General features: G+C 39.8%; 1 protein-coding gene across 3 annotated transcripts; it reads left to right on the forward strand.

Annotated features, from left to right (window-relative positions):
- The first annotated feature begins 1,329 nt into the window (after window positions 1-1,329).
- Window positions 1,330-22,721, forward strand: samsn1b (SAM domain, SH3 domain and nuclear localisation signals 1b). 3 transcript variants are annotated; one of them, XM_034226839.1, is made up of 16 exons: window positions 1,350-1,466; window positions 2,525-2,633; window positions 6,068-6,196; window positions 6,986-7,026; window positions 7,512-7,552; window positions 7,659-7,721; window positions 7,979-8,052; window positions 8,869-9,007; window positions 9,827-10,227; window positions 11,703-11,780; window positions 11,868-11,936; window positions 14,197-14,329; window positions 14,597-14,748; window positions 21,061-21,261; window positions 21,359-21,509; window positions 22,386-22,720. In XM_034226839.1, the coding sequence occupies exons 6-16, from the start codon at window positions 7,679-7,681 to the stop codon at window positions 22,580-22,582; spliced, it is 1,638 nt and encodes a 545-aa protein (XP_034082730.1). In that variant the 5' UTR covers window positions 1,350-1,466; window positions 2,525-2,633; window positions 6,068-6,196; window positions 6,986-7,026; window positions 7,512-7,552; window positions 7,659-7,678; the 3' UTR covers window positions 22,583-22,720. The 3 variants fall into 3 exon arrangements, with proteins under 3 accessions (XP_034082728.1, XP_034082730.1, XP_034082729.1); XM_034226837.1 differs by lacking the exon at window positions 2,525-2,633 and having other exon boundaries at window positions 1,330-1,466; window positions 22,386-22,721; XM_034226838.1 differs by lacking the exons at window positions 2,525-2,633; window positions 6,068-6,196 and having other exon boundaries at window positions 1,366-1,466; window positions 22,386-22,721.
- Window positions 22,722-23,109: the final 388 nt, after the last annotated feature.

Here is a 23,109-nt window from a genome sequence, read left to right on the forward strand (position 1 = left end):
ATCAACAAGCATTTCATTTAGCCTAGCTTTAAAAACATGCAGAGGAATGAGATTGCTCAGTTTCAATTCTTGCTGAAGATTGTTCCAAGCAAGTGGAGCTGCGCACATAAAAGCTATCTTACCTAAGACAGTCCTTGCTCTTGGCACATCTAACAATACTACATCATGCGATCTCAGACAATAGCTGCTTGCAACTCTCTGTGTTATCAGAGAGCAGATATAATACGGGAGTTTACCCAACAAAGCTTTATAAATAAACATGCCAATGACTGAGCCTCTTTACAGTAAGTGATGGCAAACCTGCCTTGGCATACAGGGTACAGTGATGAGTAAGTGCTTTACAATTTGTGACAAATTGTAAAGCTTGCCTTGCCTTGTTCTACAATAGGAATACATGGTCAAGCCAATCTAATTTCAAGGAAAAGATTCACATTCACCTTCACATCTGTAATAATCATAATATTGTTGGTTTAAGTTAGGGAAAGAGTATGTGTGATGTATCACTAAGAGACAGGTACATGTTTCTGTGGAAACATACACTGGTTCAAAAGAATCAGAAACAGATACTTACTGAGGTTTACTTTATTTTGTATTCATGTATTCATTTAATTAGGGACAGTGAACGTTAATCAACATTTCTGTAAAGTTAACCAAGAAGTAATTTTTCATCTGCAGTCCCTGGACAGATTTTGTAAGTCACCCTAAAGACAAATATCATTTTAAACAAGTAAATACAACCAATAAAAACATGCAACATACAGTACTGGAAATGTGATAGTTGCTCATTTTAGAATGTAATAAATAAAACATAAATAAGAAATACAAATATAATAAAATTGACATAAGAAGTGTAAGAAGGGAATACAACAATTAAATAACAAATAAAATAGAACACATATTTATATACACATGAAGAGTAACATCTCGAAACAGATACAAATGATATACTCACCATAGAAATGATGTAATGCAATGCAATTTACTCTAACTGTCAAATCCATATGTTTAGAGAACAATGGACAAGCCAGGATTAAAATGATTCCTGGACAGATGACAAACTGTATTATGTAAACCTTAGCTTTAACACATAAAACACATTGGACAACACGTGACTGACCTGTTCCTCATGATTGATCAGTCAACAGAAGTCTAAAGCTCAGTGATGACTTAATCTCAGTCAAGTCATTATCATAATCATTTCAGACACACAGCAAACAAAGGCGGCCTGTTATTGTTGTTTGGGCTCTCTCTGAGGCTGGAGAGAGGGCTCTCTGCTTCTATTGGATTATCGGAGGGATTTGAAAAAAGGATTAGGCCATTGGACTGTGGACAGCATCAGGGCTGCATCACAGGGGTGTGTTAGGGAGTGTGGGTGACAGCCAGTGTGTGAAAGTGTGTTTCCAGAGGCCACAGACCATTGTCTTTGGCGCAGACCTTCAAACATGAACCTGTTCTGCTTCTCTCTGGTAAGATTCAGCTTCTTCACAACTAGTGTCAACTCTGGGTGTGTGTCCGGAGTGTTAGTTTAGTCCCTGCTGCCTTAAGGGAGCAGCATGGAGGTCAGCGTCCCGCTGTGTGTTTTCTTGTTGATAGGGATCTGGAATGGTCTCTCTTTGTACAGTAGGATTTATTAAGCTCTTCCTCTGCTTTCATACTCTTTGTTGTATGGAGCTACTTACAACACTGTAATATATATTTATTAGTGTCCTTATATAATGCTATAATACTCCTGTCAACATTACATGCAGTATTTTGTTGCCAGTTTCTAACTCTGCCTAATCCAATCAGTCATGCATAAGTAATTATTTAGTTCCTTACGAGTAAAGGTATTAAAGAAAGGAAGAAAATACATCTGCTTTGTTTTAACGTACAAAAACTCATTAGCATTGTGATAAGAACATAAGAAAAATATATGAAACGTGAATTCATGTTCATGGTGGAATGAAGATTTATTTATTGGATTATTACAGAAGTAATGAGTGTTATTGAAAATGTTTTGGCCATTGGTCACTGTGACTCTGAGGTGTGGTCGTAAGGTTGTGGGTTTGATCCCAGCCTCTACAGTGCATGTTGATGTATCCTTGGTCAAAATACTTAACTCCAAATTGATGGCATGGCCAACAGTGTGTGTGTGTGTCTGTGTGTGTCTGTGTGTGTGTGTGTGTGTGTGTGTGTGTGTGTGTGTGTGTGTGTGTGTGTGTGTGTGTGTGTGTGTGTGTGTGTGTGTGTGTGTGTGTGTGTGTGTGTGTGTGTGTGTGTCTCAGGCTCTTTCCCAGGGTCCTGTTGTTCTCCAACGCCACGCTGAGCCCTCATTTCTCTGCGTCCTCGCCTCGGGTCTCGCTGGGCCCTCGTCAGTCTCTGTCCTCTCTCCTGCTGTCCTCTCGTCTCGCTGTGTGCTTGTGTGTGTGCGTGTGTGTTTGTCTCCCTGAGCAGGTGGAAGCTTGCATGGCAACCTGAATGGGTGAAGGTTGACTTGTATATGTAAAGAGTTTTTAGTGGTCGTTCATTTTTGTGATCTTGATAGATCAGGTAAGATGAGGCCCCACGCAGTCTGCGTGATCTGCGTGTAAGGAGGGGCGGGCCTGCGCTGACTCCTCTTCCACTCAAAGCACGACTCAGGGCTTTACTGTCAGGTAAAATCCTGAATTTGGCAACACACACAGCACAGAATATAATCAGCCTCTTGGACTAAAATCTCTGATAACACAACAGCTTTACATAAACACACCATGACAGATTGGGTTTATAGATCACATTGGTGACAACTAAAAGACTCTATAAGTTAAAGGTGGGGTAGGTAATTTTGGAGAAACCAGCTCGAGTCTGCTAGAATTTGAAAATACACAGCCGGAAGAAATCTGCCACTTCCTTACAGAGGCCCTCCTCCAACACACACAAACGCGCACATGACCAATGAGGGCACGAGATAAGTTTGTGCACAGATGGAAGGCTGACAGGCAGGTAGGCCATCCAGTTACTTTAGCCGGGCCGGCTCAGATGATTAGTCGTGCTTTTTACAGCGTCATGGCTTCCACAGATGACATTTTTCTATGGATTTTTTGTCAAAGCACTTAAGATATTAATTGCTATCAGGATGTTAAGAGCATTCCATGGAATATAACAAAAAGTGTATCTCGAGCCGGTTTCTCAAGCGTACCTACCCCACCTTTAATGTTAATCTAAATGTTATGAGTAGTATATACAGTATCATGTTGATATTTTATGTTGAAAATAAGAAGACATTTAAAAAGGAGGGTATATTAAAAATATTTAAATTCCTTTTGTTATTATTAAGAATTAAGGTGAATAAAATGCTTATGTGAAAATACATTAGCAAAAAATGGAAAATTGACTGCATTTATATGGCACTTTTCCAGTCTTTATGACCTCTCAAATTACTTTACATTTAAAAGTCAGAATTCATAGATTCACATATGCACACAGAAACAGGGGCTGCCATGCAATGTGCCAGCATCTCAAGAAGACTGACATCTAGACACCGTTGGCCCAACCCTAACCCCCCCATGCCATCGGGAGCAATGTGGTCTTCTTTAGACCCAATACATTCACATGTTGTTGACTGCAGAGTCTGGGATAAAACCCAGCTGATTGGAAGACAACTGCATACAGCCACAGTCACTCATTTTAAGAATTGAATTAAAAGTATTTACAGATTGTGATGTCTTCAGCTCTGCTGGTGGTCCATTCCAAAGGCGAGAGCAAAGACACTCAATATGTTTTCGTCCTCACACTGGAAATGTCAGCATTCAGGTGCTAGTCCATGGAGTGATTTGAACACTAAAAAGGATCTTAAAATATGTTCTAAAACTCAAAGGCAGTAGCCTATGTACGTACACGTGTTGCTCCATTTTACACAATCTCCAGTTTATTTAAAGCTATAAGCCCCAAAGCCTTTTTTTTTTTCACGACACTGTGTCTCAGGGGATCTTCATATTTAAGAACCTATTAATTTGTTATACCAGATTAACGGGAATAATCTCAGCTAACTGACGATACAAACCATTTTTACCAAAACACAAGTCTCATAAGAAGCATCTAAATGACCCCTGAGCGAAAAATGCTAACGCACTTTGGCACAGAACTCAAGATAAAAGATACCCTTATTATTTATCGTAGCTGCACATACAAGATATCCGATTAAAGCTGAGGTTCCACAGATTATTTAGGTATATAGTATCATCACTGAGTGATCCGAACTCGCGACAGGGGAAGCAAACACAGACATCACAACACGTACCTTTACGTAGCTTTTACGGAAGATCGTCTCACCGTAGCTGTCAATCTGATCAAAAGACATGTTCAATGGCATTAAAACGAGAAAAAACGCGGCTGAATCGGTTAATCCATAGGTTGATAATGTTTTATTTATAACCCATAATTCAATTTTTATGTAAAAATCGTAGAGTAAAAGTTAGCTGCTAATGGTAGCCACCAGAGTTATCGCAGCTTCCGGTTTTGGCTATGTGTCAGTCTCACATGAGTCTCACATGAGTATGAGTATGTGGGAGTATGTGGGAGTTCCCCTCGATTCCATTGGCTCTGACGGTTAGAAAGAGATGTCAATCAGCAAAATCGAGCAAGGGGGGCCAGAGATAGGTCAAATCCACCCAAATGACCCCAGAAGTGTTTTTTTTTTGCTAAATCTCTCTAAAAAGGTCAAATTTCACTTGTTTTGCATCAATCTTGATACAGTGTACTTATTATATGTTGTTTGGATTCCTAAAGCTTTTAGTCTACCATCCCATCATTCAAGGGTGGTTTTTACTATAAGTAATTTTTTTTTTTTGGACGGACAGAATAATTTAATTTTTTTTTTTACCGTGTTCAATCTGAATTTACTTTAAAATAAAAACATCTATATTGATTCTGACACTTCTACATCCAACTCACAGGTGTAACCTTGCTTTGAGAAAAAAGATTATTCATTTAACCCTTTTAGAAGGGAAGATATGGTAATTGGTTCTGGGAATGTTCGAGCCTGAGACCTGAAAAACAGGCTCGGGGCCTAACAGGGAAGATCACAAAGTCAAGCATTGCAGTAAACTTTCTAGTGATGAAGATGATTAGATGATTGGCTGACTGAGCTCCTTACTCATAAATCCCACCCTGCTTTGTAAATAATATAGTGGCTGTTGAGACGTCACTGATCCCATAGATATAAGTCAAATGACAACAACAACCTTTACATCAGGATGTCTTCTATCAATTTAAACAATAAGTATGCATCTATCACAAAGGGTCATGAAATTATGACTTTCTAAGACTTGCCCCATCTCAAGGGGTAAATTGATCCATCTTGGGGGGTTCAATTTACCCCACAGCCACTTTTTTTGAAAAAAACGGCCTAGCTTAGCCATTCATGCTAATCTTTAGCTGAATGATTCACATCGTTTTACAGCTTGTTCAAATTATACCTGACATATTGAAAATGTACTTTGACAAGCACAACATGGGTTATTGTGAAAGAAAACACATTTACCACTTCTCCATGTGCTTCTCTCCTTCACAGCCAAGTAGAAATGATGGGTGCTTCCTTTATTTAGGGTCACCTGACAACAAATATGTACAGTTCAATAGATAAAGGGTGTTGGTCAACTTACCCACCGGCTCATCTTACCCCTCTCCCCTACACGTGAAAACATTTAACACTCCACGCCAAATGGTGCTTCGTTCTTTGTTTGATTTGAACCCTTATGAGCATATTTTGGTTTTAAACCTCCACTACCATAAGGCTGAGGAATAGAAAAACAAAAAGTAAACGTGTGTGTGATGAGTTTTGATTGTATGTGTTTTATTGAGAAGCTAACAATGATTACTCCAGTGTAAATGCCAGACCATTATTTGACAGGACACATCTCTCCCTGATATAAAGCTTTTCATTGATTTTGTATTATTCAGTCAGACTGATGATTGATTCCTGACAATTCCTTTTTGATGAGCCTCAACATCTGGATTATCCTTAGTCTCTCTTCAAACGTAACCATTCAGTGTGCTTTAGTCATTCAATCTGGCTGCTGTCACCATGCCGACTGTTTTTATTTCCCAGGAGGGCTCGTCAGATAGCATATATGAAGCACCCTACAGGCAGACACGTAAGGAAGTGCTCCCAAAGCACCAGTGCAGCCCCTCTCTCCAGAGGCCTGAGTGGGGGGGCTCAGATCCATCCATCAGTTCTGTGAGTTATCATCTTTATGTTTTATTCACACCATGACCTGATCAAACAAATGGGTCACAGAGTGGACATTTTCTGAACATTCAAACCAATTAAAAACCACAAAGGAGACTTTAGTTCACTATACAAACAAAGAGTGACAGTGATACAGCCACGGTAATCTTCTGGAACCCCAAAGAGCCGCTGGTGATTGGGCATGCTCACTGTTGCACAGCTGATGCAGGGTATTGCAAAGGAAAGAATATTAAGAGTCTTAAGGCACTTCCTTATTAGCACTAAATACACAAATCAGTTGACAGCGATGAAAATATCATGAGTATTGTACTATTTGGTCATAATCAAAGTACCAGACGTATCTAATACATCTAGGTTTTACCCTGATGATGTTACTGAATGAAAAGGGTTTAACCCTAAATCATCTTAACTGAGACTTTGCGATTTAATGGTTATCGATCCAACAAAGTCCCAAATGTGAACCTTGGGGTGTCCCTTAAGGACAGATAATTACTAAAGTCTTTAGGATTCATTGTCTTGTATTAGTTGAGATATTTCGCAGCATAATTGAAAGTGTTTACCTGCTGGTGATGTCTTGTAAAAATTCAGGTGATCACCAAATGCTTCCTGTCAATTTCTGTACTAAATGTCATGCCTATGCATCCAATAGTTTGAGACATTTCAGTGTGGACCAAAGTGTTGCAGTTGGCTGAATACCAGTACATTATATGTTATTTCTACATATTTATTGTCTTTCTGATTTACCTAATGTTGTGTCTGTCTGTATTCCACCCCAAGGACCGACCACAGACTACAGTCAAAGTAAAGAGGAATAATAGGTACGTGAGTTTTGTAAGCTCTTTTTGCATTTGTATTGTCATTATTTACACACATGCATTTCCAAACATTTGGACTACCTATGTTGCAAATGTATTATCTTTTCAATTTACACACGGCATCTATTGCACGTCTGTCCGTCCTGGGAGAGGGATCCCTCCTATGTTGCTCTCCCTGAGGTTTCTCCCATGTTCCCTTTAATCTGTGGGTTTTCTCTGGAAGTTTTTCCTTGTACGATGTGAGGGTCTAAGGACAGAGGGTGTCCTTTTTCTCATACTGATATTCTGTACACACTGTGAAGACCACTGAGACAAATGTAACATTTGTGATATTGGGCTATATAAATAAACATTGATTGATTGATATTTTTAAAGGGCATTGCTTGAAAATTAATCCATGATTCCATTGCATTTTCTATAGTTTCATTTCCTATTTAACTCATTTAAATAACCTAGGAAAATAAAATCATTATCATTTGTCATTTCAGGTCACATGTGCCAACATCACACTTGGACAATGAAACATTAGGTTGGTACAAATTAACCACTGATGTGCTTGGTTGTCTTTTTCTTAATAGAAATGAAGTTATATTTTATATTTACAATGTCCTCTTTTCCCTTTACCTTGTCTACAGACATTGACCGTGCCTGCTGGATGTCATCAGGCCACAGACAGGACTTATGTCATCAAAGCAAAGGTAAAGACAGGCTTTACCTGGGCAACTTAAAAGTACTCATACTATTAGATGAAAGAAGAATGTGTAGAACATCAGAGAACTTATCAGTGCATGTCAGCTTAAGGACATCAGATGCAAAAAATATAATGTTTACAGTAAGACTAGCTGGCGTTATATACCTCATATCATAGATTCATGCTAATGACATATTTGACAGTACAGTGTGTGAATAAGTAAGATGTTAATCATTGTGTGGCCTGTGTGCATTGATCCTGCAGAGATGTGTAAAGCTCCGTGTCAGAACAGCAGGCTGACGAGAGATGACAGGACACGGACAGATCTACCAGCTCAGGTGAAACCACATGACTTTCTCCTAAGAGCGGCTTTAACCCTCCAGTAGAGCCCATTATGGGGAATACAGTAGAGAGTAGACCACAGACTCCATGTTAGAGGTAGACCTCCAAGAGCTTCACTTTGTGTTGGAAAGTGTTGGGGATGTAGGGGGTTCAGACATTTTTGTTATGGTTTTCAACATATACACGTTTAGACAATTGAAAGGGGGGGCAGAGATGATAATTACAGAGATTGGGGGGAAAAATAAACTATTTAAAGAAATGCTAAATGTTACTGTTCAGTAAATGCATGATGTTTTGGTCATTAAGTAATGAGTAACCTCAGGGGGATTTTTCTTTGATGACAATGCACAGTAGTATATTCTATATTTACATTGCATTTTATGTTTTTTCACTTTGCAAATAAACCTAATTAACATTTCTTGGTGCAAGCTTTTATTTAGGCAAATTATTATTAATTGTATTGTAAAAAAGTAATATCTTAAAAATCTGCATCTTTCATAAAGTGGTATGGACATGTCCGCAGCGTAATGTAACCCTCTATATATTTCTTTTAATAATAATCACTTTAAGATTGGTGTCACTGCATAAAGAATATATTATATATAAGTACAAAATGATCACCAGCCAAACAAACTTCAAGTGTCTTAAAGGTACTCACTCAGCATTAAAATATCCTTTGTGGATTATGTAATAGTATATAATACTATTAGATTGTTATACAGGCTGTTGTTAAGGTGGAGCTAGTTTGAACCCGTATAGGCCCTGAGGATCTTTATAACATTCCTCTAATATATTCCTGCACTTTATTACAGGGCGCTGAAACGGCTGACACAGCAGAATCAATATGCTCCACAGGGAGCCTAAAGAGGCTGAAGAACCTCCACCTGCTGCACACAAAGAAGGGACATCAGAGGGGAGCTGCAGCAGAGAAGAGGACCTCTGAGAACAATGGTGAGTGTTTGTGGATGACAACTTGTTCAAGAAGCTGTTATCATTACCAATAATTTCTGTTCATCTGCAGAGGTGGGAAGTAACTAAGTGAGAGCATTGAGAAAGCATTTACTCAAGTACTGTACTTAAGTAACATTTTGAGGTACTTGTACTTTACTTGAGACTTCCATTTAACCTGACTTTTTGCTTCTACTCCACTACATTTAAAAGGGAAATAATGTAATTGTACTCCATTACAGCTATAGCTACTTCTAACCAAATGCATCTCTAAAAATGTAACTATTGTCCTGACTCAAGTCACAAGAGTCCCATTATTTGCATATTTTACAAAAAGTTAGTCAAATCAGTAAAATGCTACTTGATGCAACAATATTATCTGTCACACATACATATAATTATACACTGAAAGAACTAAAATGTTGACTTTAATAAATGTATTATGTCAACACATTTCATATAACTGTATTGGTTAGTTGAAAGCAATAATATTAAGTTGCACCTAATGTTTTTTATTTAAACTTAATATTATTGCTTTCAACTACCTAATACAGTTATGTGAAATGTGTTGACATAATACATTTAATTAAAGCCAACGGTTCAGCTTTTTCAGTTTTTATGCACATAAAGGCAAATGTTCTGCACTGTGATTACTTTGACTTTTTATACTTTAAGTACATTTTGCTGATGATACTTTTGTACTCTCTGACTTAAGTAAGATTTTTGAATGCAGGACTTGTACTTTTAATTAAGTATTTTGACATAATGTATTGGTACTTTTACTCAAGTAAAGCATCTGAATACTTGTTCCACCACTGTCAGTTCATTTAACAGCTGAGTTTGGTAACAACAATCCAGTGCTGAGCTGCATCGGCCTGAGGAAGAGAACAGAGAAGAAGCCTCCTCCTGCTCCATCACCACAGCACAACCACACGGCCAAAGACAACCATGTCGATTCAGAGGAGGAAGGAGGTTGGAGCCCACAAACTGGGAATGATCTGTGGAACCCCTTTGAGTGTTCTCAGCCCTGGACCCCCCTCCACCACACATGCCACCAACCAGGACATGAGCTGCTGGTCTGCGGGGGCACCCTGACGCCACACGGCTCCACACAATGGGATCGTTTTGAGAGTTTAATACAGGAACTGGACAGCAAACAGTCTGATCTGTGTCCTCCAGAAATGACCCTCTCCATCACAGACCTGCAGCTCTCACAGGACACAGTAAGAGAAACCATGGTGCTATCATCGTCAGAAAATAAGATGGGCTTAATGTAACTTTATGTCTAGTGGCAGAGAGTAAGATGAAAACATTGACTTTCATATATGTCTCTCAAAAATGTAGGTTTCTGCAAACCAATACGGATACACTAAAGTACATATAGATATATAAGTGACTTAGTATATTGAAGGAACGTTAGTAAGAGAGATGTGGGAGTCAAAAAACCCAAACATTAGTTAGCTATTTAGCACTTCCTGTTCCCTTGTCTTAAAGTTGTGCTTTATTTGTGTGTTTTGGGTATATGCCTGAAATAAGGTCTGTGGTTAACACAAGTGTATGGGAAGTTATAGAGAACAGCAGACTGGACCTAAACATTGAGGAAAAAATAAACACTAGGGATAAGGGCTGAAATGTTAGAAACCAGGAACGAAAGAGCGTCCGCTTTGGTTTCTGACCTGACGTTAACCATTTTATGCCTTCTTGTCTACTCGCTATTCTGGCTTGTGACAAGGATAGCGAGTGCTCAATCTAGTTATTTGTCCAAAATTCTAAAATGCCTTTCAAGGAGCATAGAGAGAAGAGATTTGCTACTGAAGCTAAAAGGAAGCAAACACCACTGTTTCAACGTGTTTTTTGGCACCCAATATTTGAAAGACGTGTAAAAAAAGAGCTGGATTAATCTTAAACCACAAGTTATGGACCCTTTTAAAATGATAAAGCTCTCTGCTTTAGTTTCAATATTAAAAAGAGCTGGTTCCAAGCTTTCTTAACCAGGGTGGAGATGTATGATGACCCTGTCATCACATGAGCATCTCGGCTTGCAAGAGTGTGCAATTTTGTTTCTATTTCTCTAGTACTTGTAGTGAAAATATCAAAAATACAAAAGTGAATTGCTGAAGCACAATATTGAATGTTTCACTGAGATACCCATAATTTGTATAAATGAGTTTTTCACAATTGTCAATAGGAGAAAATACACTTCATAACATGTTTGTAAATTGTATCAAAGGGCAAAGCTAATTTATTTATGCTTATCCAACCTATTAGTGCGTGACAGTGAGGCGTCACTTCACTAACGGTCAGTGTTGGGAATGTGCCAAGAGTCAGTGTAACAGCTGTTCTGAGGACAGCGCTGAATGACCGCTAAACTGTTATAAAATCTAAGGTTGATACACAATAACAAAAACAACAGTGAACTTCTGCCCACATGATACTGAAATATTTGTTAACATTACAGATTAAACAGTACACGATCCACTCAATGTGATCAGTCAAATACAAGACCTAGGAAATAAAAAAGACATATCTAGGAACTGTATGGCTGCCAGGGTTTAACCTAATTCAGAAAACAAATCAGAAACAGGGGATAAAAACAAACAGTTTTTTGTTGGGGATAATACACACATGAACACACACTCAGATAATGTGCCCATCTGTCCCCAGAGAACACTCATTTTAATCTCTTTCACCCAAACAGTTGAGCAGGTTCGGGAGATTTGACGCCTTCAGACAGCCCTCTCCTGTAATGAAACCCCAGGATAATGAAAGTGCTTTGGTAAGAGAACCATCTTACGCAAAATCTGCCAGTTTGGTTATAAGTAAGATGTGAAGGATCTCTATTTACAGTGTTTTGTTTTTAAAGCAGGGGGAGACCTCATCAGACTGGAAGCATGTGAAGACCTCACCTGAGAAGAAGCTGGCAGCCGTCTCTGTATGTCATGCCATCTACAAAGCTTATGTTAATATAACCACTTTAGAGGCACCCTGCATTCACTGCAGTTGACACCCAATAGAAAAACATCTGCAGGCAGACACAGCTGTCAGCACAACACCTGCTCTGCCAGACTGCAAACTACCACTCAAGCTATCGTTGACCATTTTACAGACAGGGTGCTAAAATTAACAAAGAAAAGTCCAGCAGCTAGTGACACATTCAACATGCATATGGATGTTGTGCCATTGTATGTGGTTGATAAACAGCTGCTGGAGTGATCGTCCACCAATAGCAGGGTTGGTGGTTCGATCCCCTTCAGAAGGATCCCTGAAACCCAAATTACTCCTTAAATCGGTGAGTGAGTAGGTGTGGATGTTTCCTTCTAATATAGTACCCTCTGCACCTGTATAATAGCCTCGTTCACACCAAGTACTTTGCCGTACTTAGTTCCCAGCACTTAGTTCCCCTATGGAACTAAGAGCAGATCGCGTTCACACCGGAATAAGTTTCCAGAGGGAAGATTACGCAAATGAGCCGCTGACGTCACTTCGTCTTCTTCTGCTTTGGGTTTACTTGCAGGCCGCAAACAACTTCACGGCGTATACTGCCACCCGAAGTCCCTGGCCGGAAGTCCCCGGAGTTGGGGACTGGCTGAAGCCTTCCGAGTAAATCGCCAGAACGCCGACACCTCCTCATCTCCACCGCTCCCATGTTTTCTTTTGTGTTGCCCTAAGTTAGTCTCTCTGCGTTTGTGCGCTGGGCTAATGCTAATGCTAATAATGCAAATGTGAGGATTATAAAATGGCGGCTCTAAAAAACATTTCAGAGTTTTACGGGGCGTGGTTTGCAATTCGCCCAGCCAATCAGAACTGAGGCACTTTTTTCCCCCAGGAGAGTACCCCCTCTCAGCAGGCACTAAAAATGGGGGTAAAAGTTCCCGGCACTAAGTACTCTTTTTGGTGTGAACGCGACATAAGGGGTACTAATGGAACCAAACAGGAAAAGTACGGGGAAAAGTACTCCGGTGTGAACGCGCCTAATGTATAATGAATGATAACTTGTGTAAAAGTCAAAGCACTTTGAGTGGGAGCAAAGACTGACAAGCTTTAAATATGTTAAAAACACAAGCACACAGCCTACAGGGCGACAAAATAAGAGCCAAGGGACAGTTCAGTGATTCATTTAAAAAGATACAAAAGCTCATGGTGATGGGTAGCTAGTCCAAACATTAATTGGTAGAATAGTATTGGTAGAATTGGTAGAATTGGTAGAATTGGTAGAATAGTAGAATAGCACGAAAAGAGCAGGGGAAAGTACAGACAGGCAGACAGACAGACAGGTAGCATATGGTAACTTTGATTGTCTGGATCAGGGAATGAAGGAAATTGGGCCGTTATATGTGGGTAGGGGATGAGATTGAGGAGGTGGGGTGTGCATGGGCAGCCAGGAAGAACATATGAGGGTGGGGAAACAGTTGAGATCGGTGGCGCTGCAGGTGATGGGGAAAGGAGTGTGAGTTCGACGGGCATTTTCTGGATGGATAACAATGGCAATTATGGGCCTAAAGAAAAGGGAATGATGCTGCAGAAGAGGGACAGAGACACGCACTGAGACAGTACAAACAAATTAATATAATACCAAGGTATATTTTTGGATAACCTAATGCATATTCAACACTTTTAATGAAAATGTCAATGTTTTAATGTAAATTTGATCCTGTCATCCATGCAATGTATGTATGATGAAACACATGCTTAAGCGATCATAGCTTATACATGATGATGTAAGGATGTTATAGGAATTCTTGTCCCTCAACACAAAGTCCATACAGTACATGCATGCATACAGGTTGTACAGGTTGTGATATTTGTAGGTTTAAAATACTTTTTTATGGTGGACATGCTGGCTAGAGATGGAATTTCCATAAATATGTTGCATGTTGTGGAAGTCCCTGAAGAGGAAGTTAAAAGCTGAGTCCAGGTCGTTGAGGATTAAGCTCGCTACACACCTCCTCAGCTATAAAAAGAAAGGAAACTCTTGCAGGATTAACTATTTTTGCTTGCCAGAGGAGCTGCTTGTCCCAGTGTAAACTGAATATAGAACTGTTCCGTCACATGAGGAATCAAACAGCACGTTAGGGTCTTTACTCTGGTTGGTTGCAGTTTCTTGTTTGATTATGGTGAAGTAAAACAAATTGCAGGGATCCAAAATGATATCAAGCAGAATAACAATGTGCCTTGGTGTTTTTACTGCATAGACTGGAAACAAACAGAGAGATGAAGCGGAGAAGAGGAAAGTTGGAGTTGGGCGATCCTCTCGTAAAGCACACAGGCGTTCCAGAAACTCTCTGGAGAGCCTGTACAGCCTCCACAGTGGACAAAGCTCCTCAAGTAAGAGCCTCAAGCACAGAGCGTAATGCACTTCACACTACAACCTGATGTATTATGCAACCCTTGCTTGCACTACCGGGTATCCTGTTATTTATTTTGGACGCACTAATTTGAGCTACACATACCAAACAAATATAAAGACACAATTTTCGACTCGCCTGTTTTATCAATCACATCTTTAAGAACTGGAGTATAAAACTGTTAAAGCGAATGCAGTGACTACATTGCCCTTTATTAAACCCTTCTGTTTTCCCTCTTGGTTTCCAGGTGGAGTCACCAGTGGGTCAGACTGCTCCAGTAACAGAGACAGTCTGAGGCTGGAGGACGATCTGTTGTGCACAAGACAGTTCTGTGGGCGAGCTGAAGTCCATACAGACTTTGTTCCAAGCCCATATGACACGGAATCTCTCAAACTCAAGGTAAAGAAGTCTAAAAAATAAATGAATGAATATCAATGAAGTTAACCAACTATAGAACTGTATCACTACACTGTAACATTTTTGGCTGTACATTTACAGTAAATTACTGGCTACTAGTTGCATGGATTTCACAGTAATTTACTGTAGATATTTTGCAGTAAATTAGAATAAAAGTACAACTACATACTGTGACTTTACAGTTGCCATGCCCATGGAAGTACTGTGGTATCGCAGTACAGAGCTGTGGTATTATGGTACCTTGCTGTACATAAATTACAGTAATTACCTGTATTTTCACACTTTTACTGTAGAAGTAATGCAACACAGATGCCAGTAATCTACTGTAAATATAAAAATTTAAATAATACTATAATATATTGTAAATGTGACTAGTTAACTGGGATTTTACCATACACAATTGAATCTGCTCAATCAACAAAGAAAAACAAAGAAAATACCCATTTTAACTTTGTATTCCTCCATTCAAGTGCAAAGTACATTTCATATTACACTTTCTACAGACTGTGAGTGTCTTACTTTAGTCCTGGACATGTCTACATAGACATCCACTCGAAGTCAAGGAGTTTTCTAAAGAATGTGCTGACATGGGGGTTTAAAACGCCATGCTTCTTCTTGGCTTTCGAGCCCGTCTCAGGGTTAATGCCCAGGAAGCACCTGACAACAATAAGCCAAGACAATAACTTTACATTTTACATAGATTTATATGTTGCATCGTTTATTTTTTAAGGCACATGCAGCTGCGCCCCTTTCAATTTAAGTAAAACCTGCACCTTTTTTCTAACAACGTTTACCTCTCTTCTTTGGACGGGGGCAGCCTTTGGTTTTGCATGCGTCTCAAATTGGTCGCAACACAGCAATGTGAAACCTGGGATCAGAGAAAAAACACATTAACATATACACATTTCAAATGTTAGAAGAAAAAAATATCAGGGACAATAATGTCGCAGTCAGTGCAACAGACAACACCAGCAGAGTTTCCGTTACAATTTATTTTTGCCGGTCAACATGTCCGTTAAAGTTTAAATCTTCCGGACAAAATCAGAAAAGTGCCTGTCAAAGGTCTTCTTAGTTATTTATTGAGTTTTAAAAGAAATTGATAACGACTCTATATTAAACAAACTAATTATAGTAGATTAACTAAATATAATCGATAGATTTATGATTCGAAAAATATAAAAGTAGGGTAGACATGTGGATATTATCCGACTGAACAAAACGTGATCCGTCTCTTCAATGTGTGTCAACCACAGACCTTATTTCGAGGTATTTTCCAAAATCCTATGGAGAAATTGCATTGCTTTTTTGTCGAGGGAACCGGAAGAAGCTTACTTTTTTTACTTTTAGGACGCGTCACTGTGGCACTCTTACTAGTTTAGGTTGTTCCAGAGGTAGATAAAATAGCTAAGTGTGTTAGTTCTAACTTGAAGTGTGTGTTTTGCTCCGCTCACCAGTCCGTCACAGCGGACAGAGCTGCATAATGTAGAGCTGCATCATGTAGAGCAGGGGTTCCCAAACTTTTCAGCCCGCGACCCCCAAAATAACAGTGCCAGAGACTGGCGACCCCTTTCAAATTAATTAATTAAAGTTTTCCGCACCCTCGCGGGAATATCTCCGCAATGGAGCGAGCTTAAGTTTCTGTAGATTGCATGATATAGCCCAGCGCAACACCTTCGTCACACATGTAGCCACTTGTTTGTAACATTTTCTGGCGATTTGTAATCTGTTCTAGAAAAACGATGTGTTTTTTAGGATTTCAAGAAGCATATAGAACAAACAATGGACGTATTTTATGAACATTTATCCATGCTGAAAGTAGATTTAGATGTTTTAGGAGTGAGATAGAGATTATAATATATGCATCTGTAGTGCCGAGACTCGGAGGCGGGGTATCGAAGGTACAAGTTAGACTTTCATTTAGCATCTGAACCTATGATCTGAACACACATGTAAACAACTTCATGCCCGGGAAGCGAATACCGGCGGAAACAGGAAGTCCGGTTCACTAAAATGTCTGTGCGGAACAATACCCAAACCCATAGATCCGTGGGTGAATAATGTCAATCACCACACATCCAATGAAGCATTGCATGAAGTCTGTTGATGATCAGAGGCTGTTGTTGGGGCTGCAAAAACGTTTTTTAATTTTTGTTTTGTAGGCAGACCATGCAGGCCAGCCCGATGGTCACCAAGGTCCATGTTTTAATAGCATTTTTACAAAAAAAGCCCAGGCGAGCCTAATATGTGAAAAAATTGCTTAGACCTCAGAGAGTTAAACTTGGGCCTGCAACCATAGTTTTACTGTATTTTGTTTTGAAAATCCACAGCGGAGGTTTGTGTCGTACCACATGCGGTGTATTTTGCATTTCTCTCAGTAGCCAATACGATCTGTGAGTCTGTTGGCTCGGACATAATCTCCGTAATAAATGTAGTCTACATTTCATAAGAGGTGTAAAACCTGTGAGCATTTTAAATCGCATTTGAACTAAATGCTTATATAATCTGTAGTTGTATTTGTATTGTTGATTTATTGTGTGAACGAGGCGATATAGAGAAGGATAAGCTGTCATTATTAGGCTGTTATGTAGCCTACTGTTGGAGTGGTAAGCAGGCCTATTCTTTTTGGATATTTGTGGAGTTCGGTGGTCCGTGAGTGTTTTTGTATTGGTTAAGTGGTCCTTGGAATGAAAAGTTTGAGAAACACTGGGCTAGTGGATTATCAACGGGTGGAGACTCGCTGCGAGGAAATGAAAACATTTCTATGCACACGTTGTTATGATTAATAATAATTTAAAAAAAATTACTTTGGGATTCGGAACCCCTGATGTAGAGCTGCAGGTGATCATAGAGCTGCATCATGTAGAGCTGCAGGTGATCATGCAGAGCTCCGTGTCTCCGTCAGCAGCAGCTGATCTGATCTCTGATCTCTCTCTCCCGTCCGATTAGACTTCACTCACGTTTATGTCCATATCGATCAGATCTAGCTAGTTCTAGCTAATGATACCAGTACAGCTTATCAAAGGACACCAAACAATAAGCGTTGCTTGGCAACGGGGTGTGGCAAAGTATAGCGCAGCATTATGCATTTGTTTACATGAGGGGTTAAAATGTCCCCTTCAGGAGGATACATCTCTTTCTCCACATTAAATGTTAGACATTAGAATTTACTGTTCTTGTCTGTCACATAAGTGGCGCAACTGATGCGATATTGCGCTAAGGGGAAATTATTTTGACCGGAGAGATTTAGATTTGCCGGTCTTCAGCATATTTTACCGGACTATGACCGTTACCGGCTAACAGGAACTCTGAACACCAGGTATTTCAGACTGTCTGCAATCACATTAAACACAACTGGAGCAAGTCTAAATAAAAGCACACATTTTCATTTAAAGGTGGGGTAGGTAAGTTTGAGAAACCGGCTTGAGATACACTTTTTGTTATATTCCATGGAATGCTCTTAACATCCCGATAGCAATGAATATCTTAAGTGCTTTGACAAAAGTCCATAAAAAAATGTCATCTGTGGAAGCCGTGGCGCTGTAAAAAGCACAACCAATCATCTGAGCCGGCCCGGCTAAAGTAACTGGATGGCCTACCTGCCTGTCAGCCTTCCATCTGTGCACAAACTTATCTCGTGCCTTCATTGGTCATGTGCGCGTTCCTGTGTGTTGGAGGAGGGGCTCTGTAAGGAAGTGGCAGATTTTTTCTGGCTGTGTATATTTCTAGCGCACTCGAGCTGGTTTCTCCAAAATTACCTACCCCACCTTTAAGTAAAGGGGAACAACATGCGTTGAATTACCTATCAGAGTAGTGACGGGTGCTTCTTCTCGTCTTTGATTGGCGCAGAGTGACTCAGTTACTTGCCGTTCGAAATATTTTGCGATCCTACAATGCAGCGCGGTTCACGTAATTTGTTGTGTTATCACCTTTATATACAGTCTATGGTTATCACCTTATCACGGAGGATGGAATACAGTATTTTACTATAAAATGATACAGTAACATGCTGTGAAATCCTGGTAATAATTTATCCTGTACATTCACAGTAATTAACTGTGCCTGCATTGATTTCACTGTGAAATTAAAAATTACAGCATTATATTGTGAACATTACAGGTAAAGTGGTAAAACAGTAATTACATTTATTGTAAAATTACAGCTAAATATTTTGAAATTATGGTAATATTTTACAGTGTATAATTTTGTATCTGCGGGCTATAGCTACTGTTGTTAGAATTACATTAGGCTAAAACAAACACTGTATAATAGAACCACTGATTTTTAGATCGTCTAATGCTAGTTTGCAATTTGTCCATTTCCATCTCAATGTGTACGGTAGTGAGCAGACGCATAATTCCATTGTTGAGGTCTACTAGAATAGATTTACATTGTTCAATGTTCAAAAATCACATTGGTTTCTCATACAGCATCTCTGTATAGTGTGTGTCAGGGACGTGCACAGGTACGGTCTAATGTTGCCCGGGCAACGGCCCGTTTGGCCTTTTTGGCTGACCTGCCCCTCTGGAGAGAGTGAGAGTTTGTTTTTCTTTTTTCTGTTGTGGCCGAATCAACATGATAAGCCCACAATTAGTCTTGCTGCGGGAAACACACTTTGTCAGCGCTGTCATCTGCCGGTGCGTTAAGACCACCTCAGTGTCGGATTTTGGAAACTTGATTTTGAGATGTCTCATGGCAGTTAAGAGTATCACAAACCAGGGTACTTTACTTCCTCTTGATACCGTCGGTCATTTACAAAAAACACCTAAATATAGCCTACTTGTTGTTATTGTGCTTCTGTCTTTTCATCTGTAAACTCCCTCAACGGGGCCGCTCGCTCTCTTTTCTTGATCGCCCTCTCACGGGTGAACAGTTCAATGTCCCGCTTCATTGTAGGATTTCTGCCATGTCTCTACCACTTTAGTTTGACCAGCACTGTTACTAAGTTATGGAATACTAAATAAATAAATAATTAGATACCTTACCGTCACTGCGCTCATAAAGAATGATAAGAATAAGAATAATGCGTATTGGTTTAATTAATTAGTGAGTTTATTTAAGGTAATTAATTAGAGGCCCTATTTTATCAGTATGTCCTGCACAGCAGTTACAATGGTCAAACTACATTAGAACATAATTGTCCCCATTTTGTCTTTAATAGTTAGCCTACTAACATTAGATATTTTAATGAGATATGGACCGCAAAACATTTTTAAAATCAAGTCACCGAATGCAAGTAGTCGCCTTATAGCTTATTTTGTTATGAGATGTGAATTACTGTTCAATTTAGTTGATGTAAAAATCGTTTGGTTTCAGTTACATTAAAAACAAGTTACAATTTTCAAAAGGTCTTATGTTTTTTTTTCGGGGGGGAGACCCTTTTTCCAGTTTAGAGCAATAGCCCCTCCAAAAGTCTGTGCACGTCCCTGGCATGTGTATTCACTCTCTGTCCTAAACGGCTTGTTGGAGCTCCACACGGAGCCGTTACATCACTTTACTCAGGAAGAAAAAATGGAAAATGATAAATCTCCAATGAGGCGTTCTGGGGCAGCATAGACAGGTATTTTCTGTGTTAGAGTTGTACTCCCTACAGGGTGTACTTTGAGGATTTGTGACTCTGCAGATCGTTTACATGCAGAAAAACCTTCATAACACACAAGGGGACGGGTAATAACCGGAAAAGCATGACATGGGCCCTTTAGCTGTGATCTAAATTTGGATTCTAATTTTGAATAGCGATACCATTAACAGCCAACTTCCTTAAGTGTCTGTTAGTACAAGCAAATGCTGAATAATGCTGAGATAGCAATAGGCGCTTTCACACCGGAGTACTTTTCCCGTACTTTTCCAATAAATAGTTTCGATAGTTCCTGGGATGTTGCGTTCACACCAAAAATATATTTTTTTTCACTTTGGGTTAAGTGCTTACAAGTAAATGTTAAGATGCTAATACACTGAACTAATATGGTGATAATACAAGCTAAACATCAGCATGTTAGCATTGTCCTTATGAGCAAGTCAATATTATGCTGATGTTAGCATTTAGCTCAAAGCACCACTGTGCCTCTGTGAGTCTGAATCTTAATAATGAATGGACAGCTTCTTCATCATATCAGTTTTACTTAACTTTTTCCAAGATGCTGCTATCTGCTCAGCAATTTAGCTGCTCATTGAACACATTTGGACAGTAGCTAAAGCTAATCTGGTACAAAGCATCTCTTCTCTGTCTATGTGATGTATGTGTTTTGTACATGCTCAAATAAATGTCATGAAACTAAATTACAATTTCATCTTTAGGAGGGAGATGTGATTGACATAATCGCCAAGCCCCCCATGGGAATATGGACAGGCATGCTGAATGGCAGAATTGGAAATTTCAAGTTCATTTATGTGGAAGTGCTAACAGAGGACAGTCCTGATGCACATAAGGAAACCCAAACCCACGAATTGAGACAGAACTCAACTGTCCAGGAAGTGTTAAAGTGCCTCAACATGGAGGTATTTGTCTTTTAGATATTATGAAGTAACTATCATCTTCCATTTAATAGGCAGATACTTCAGCTTCTGAGTGGTGTCTTCTCCTTTGCCTCCCCAGGTGTATTCCTCGTCTTTTCAGCAGCACGGTTACAAAACAGTGGGTGACTTGTTGAGGTTCAGGGAGCATCACCTGACGGAGCTGAATGTGACGGATCCAGAGCTCAGGCATCGTCTGCTGGCCGCTGTCCGCTCCCTGCAGCAGCCATGCTGTGAGTAATGTGACACACAGAAAAGGTCATCCAAAGATGGTGTCATAACACACATTTTGTGACGTGATAAATCCAGAAAAATCTCACAGAGGTTTAAGATTCACAAAGTAAAAGGGACAGGTGATACTGCTCCTCGAGAGAACACTGGGAGATATGCAGGCCACAGGTAAAGAGGTTAAAGATAACAGGATAACCCTAAAGAGTGTTACTGAGAATAGAGCAGGACACACAGGGATATTAGCTGCTGACAGATGAGCTGTTGAGCCTCAATGCAATGGAGTACTATAGTTGTGCAGGAATGAGTCCCAGACCTGGCAATGAGTTAGCATTTTAGCATTTCTGGGTTCCCTAATCAAGTCGATTGATTTTTGAGCATGTTTTTGGCTAGATCCATGTAGTAAGGTCTGTGTTCACATTTTCTTCTACCACGTGAAATATGTCAGTAAATACCCCACTAGTGCATTTCAAAGGCTTCTGCGTGTCTTAAAAAGATGGTCGCTAACAACTGACTAGAAAGGAACATGACATTATGCCAAACATTAGCTACCTTTAGCTTAGCTGCTTTGACCTGAAGTCATGCGAACATGATATAGATCGTTTGGCATAATGTTTGCTATTTACTTCCAGCATTTGCATTTACTATTATAAAAGTGGTAATTAGACAAAAGGTCTAAGTTTCATAAACATGTGTAGACCTTGTTTTTTGCAATATTCCAAAATTCAATGCCAAATACCATTGGTTTTTGTCAAGGTAGCCATTGCCATGCTAGCTTCCGGATCAGACAAAAATATGTCAGCACAGCATCACTCTATAACTGCTCATCTATTAAACTATGGGACAGTTCATGCAACAAACCTGTCTTCTCTGCTTCACAGCTGATCATTTGGCGGATGAGTCCAATCAGGAGGCTGGAACCTCCGGCGAGAACACGAAGGAAGATTTGAACAACTGCCCAAGAGATTCGGGCTGCCACATGCCCTCTGACAGCACCAACAACATCACCGAGGAGCCAGACCTGGAGTTTGTCTCTGACTCTGAGGACCCTCTACCAGCTGAGCAGACGGCTTCATAACAATAATCTATAATGTCCCTGTGCTGTCTGTCTCACTTATAATGCTGCTTTTCAGATCACTTGAGAATAAAACACAGTTTTTTATTCAGGAAATTGTGTCATTTGTCATTATGTAAAATAAATTGCCCAACCTTTACCACTGCTAATCCCAATAGAAATGTACATTTATATTTCATGTATTAGCCTGCTTAGTTAGCATACTGGGAATATGCATGAAAACCAAAAGTTAGGGGCTCTGTCTCAGGTCGACTATTTTCATTTCCTCGCTCCTCGGTCTCACCGGAAGTTGATTTGTCTGCGCCATCTTGAGTACCGTCCCATGGCTCTTATTTCTGCCGGAGGACCGAGGATCGAGGAGCGATAATCGAGGAACCACCAGACCATCCTCCGATGAAATCCTCAGATACTCGCCCCGCCCCCTTACTGTGTATCGCTCACTGATTGGACGATGCAGTGCATGCACTGATCTCATGCTTCTTAACATGAGAGCAGTTTCCCAGCGGAGTGAAGAAAATAAATGAAACTCA

The sequence above is a fragment of the Gymnodraco acuticeps genome, unplaced genomic scaffold (genome assembly GCF_902827175.1).
Source record: "Gymnodraco acuticeps unplaced genomic scaffold, fGymAcu1.1, whole genome shotgun sequence".
Taxonomy (NCBI): Eukaryota; Metazoa; Chordata; class Actinopteri; order Perciformes; family Bathydraconidae; genus Gymnodraco; species Gymnodraco acuticeps.